The sequence below is a fragment of the Kryptolebias marmoratus genome, linkage group LG9 (assembly GCF_001649575.2).
Source record: "Kryptolebias marmoratus isolate JLee-2015 linkage group LG9, ASM164957v2, whole genome shotgun sequence".
NCBI classification, from domain to species: Eukaryota; Metazoa; Chordata; class Actinopteri; order Cyprinodontiformes; family Rivulidae; genus Kryptolebias; species Kryptolebias marmoratus.
Window position 1 is genome coordinate 2,172,980 of NC_051438.1, and position 1,081 is coordinate 2,174,060.

At 38.7% G+C, this 1,081-nt stretch overlaps 1 protein-coding gene across 1 annotated transcript in view; it reads left to right on the forward strand.

Annotated features, from left to right (window-relative positions):
- The window catches only part of enpp6 (ectonucleotide pyrophosphatase/phosphodiesterase 6), an 18,115-nt gene that overhangs the window by 2,174 nt on the left and 14,860 nt on the right, over positions 1–1,081 (forward strand). The window contains exon 2 of the mRNA XM_037977496.1: positions 367–546. Within this exon, the coding sequence (XP_037833424.1) occupies positions 367–546 (180 nt within the window). The remainder of the gene's footprint in view (positions 1–366; positions 547–1,081) is intronic.

Genomic DNA, 1,081 nt, shown 5'->3' on the forward strand with positions numbered 1-1,081 from the left:
AGAAGTGAATGGTGGCTGAGGCACAGGGAAGAGACAACTAAATAACAAACAATAAACTCGAACTGAAATATGAAGACAAAACATAATACAAAAACATCCTAACAAGTCTAACGTTTTGGTTATTTTTCCACAATATACAGTGGTTGTAAATATCTGGTATCAACTGTATTCAAGTTGGTTATTTGGATTTTTGATTTTACCCCACATGTGAAAGTGTGTGCCTTTGTCTCATCTGTTTTTGGATAGATGGGCAAGAGTGCACCCCAATTTTACTTGTCTCTCCTAATAGGCTCCAGGCTTTTCAGGGCAGCTTAAATTTCTTGTTAGGAAATGATAAGATTTTTATTTGTATTTTTTTCATTTTAGGCCGTCACAGTGAAACGCACCAGATGACTGGAAACTATATGTGGGATGAAGTCTCCAAAAAAGAGTTTCTGATTCAGATCAATCCTGACAGCTTGTTACCTCTGTGGTGGAACGGATCAGAGCCTCTTTGGGTCACTCTGCAAAAGCTGGGAAAGAACATTTTTATGTACTACTGGCCTGGTGGGTACACTTATAGTTGACCTGAATACCTGTTTTATTTATGTTTCATGTCTGGGCTACATTAATTCCTAAACTTTCTGTGTGTGTGTGTGTGGGTGTGTGTGGTGAGGGACGGGGGTATGGTTACATGCTGCATTGGATTTGTCTTTTTTGTGTATTTTACCTAATTATTTTTATTTTATTGTGTTTTATTTGTTAACTAGATAAATCACATTGTCTGTAAAAATGCAGTATGAATGCTGAGTGGTAACAACACCTTACTGAAATTTGTTGAAGAATAAATTGTTACCTGAACTGTTAAAGTTAAAACAAACAAAACAGAAGCTAAAGTTACCAAAACAGTAGCTAAAAGCTAAAATTGTCAGAACTGTTGCAAAAGCTAAAAGTAACAAAACTGTAGAGGGGTTGAAATAATCCTTTTCCATCCATCCATCCATCCATTCTCTTCCGCTTATCCGGGGTCGGGTCGCGGGAGTAGCAGCCTAAGCAGGGAGACCCAGACTTCCCTCTCCCCAGCCACTTGGGCCAGCTCCTC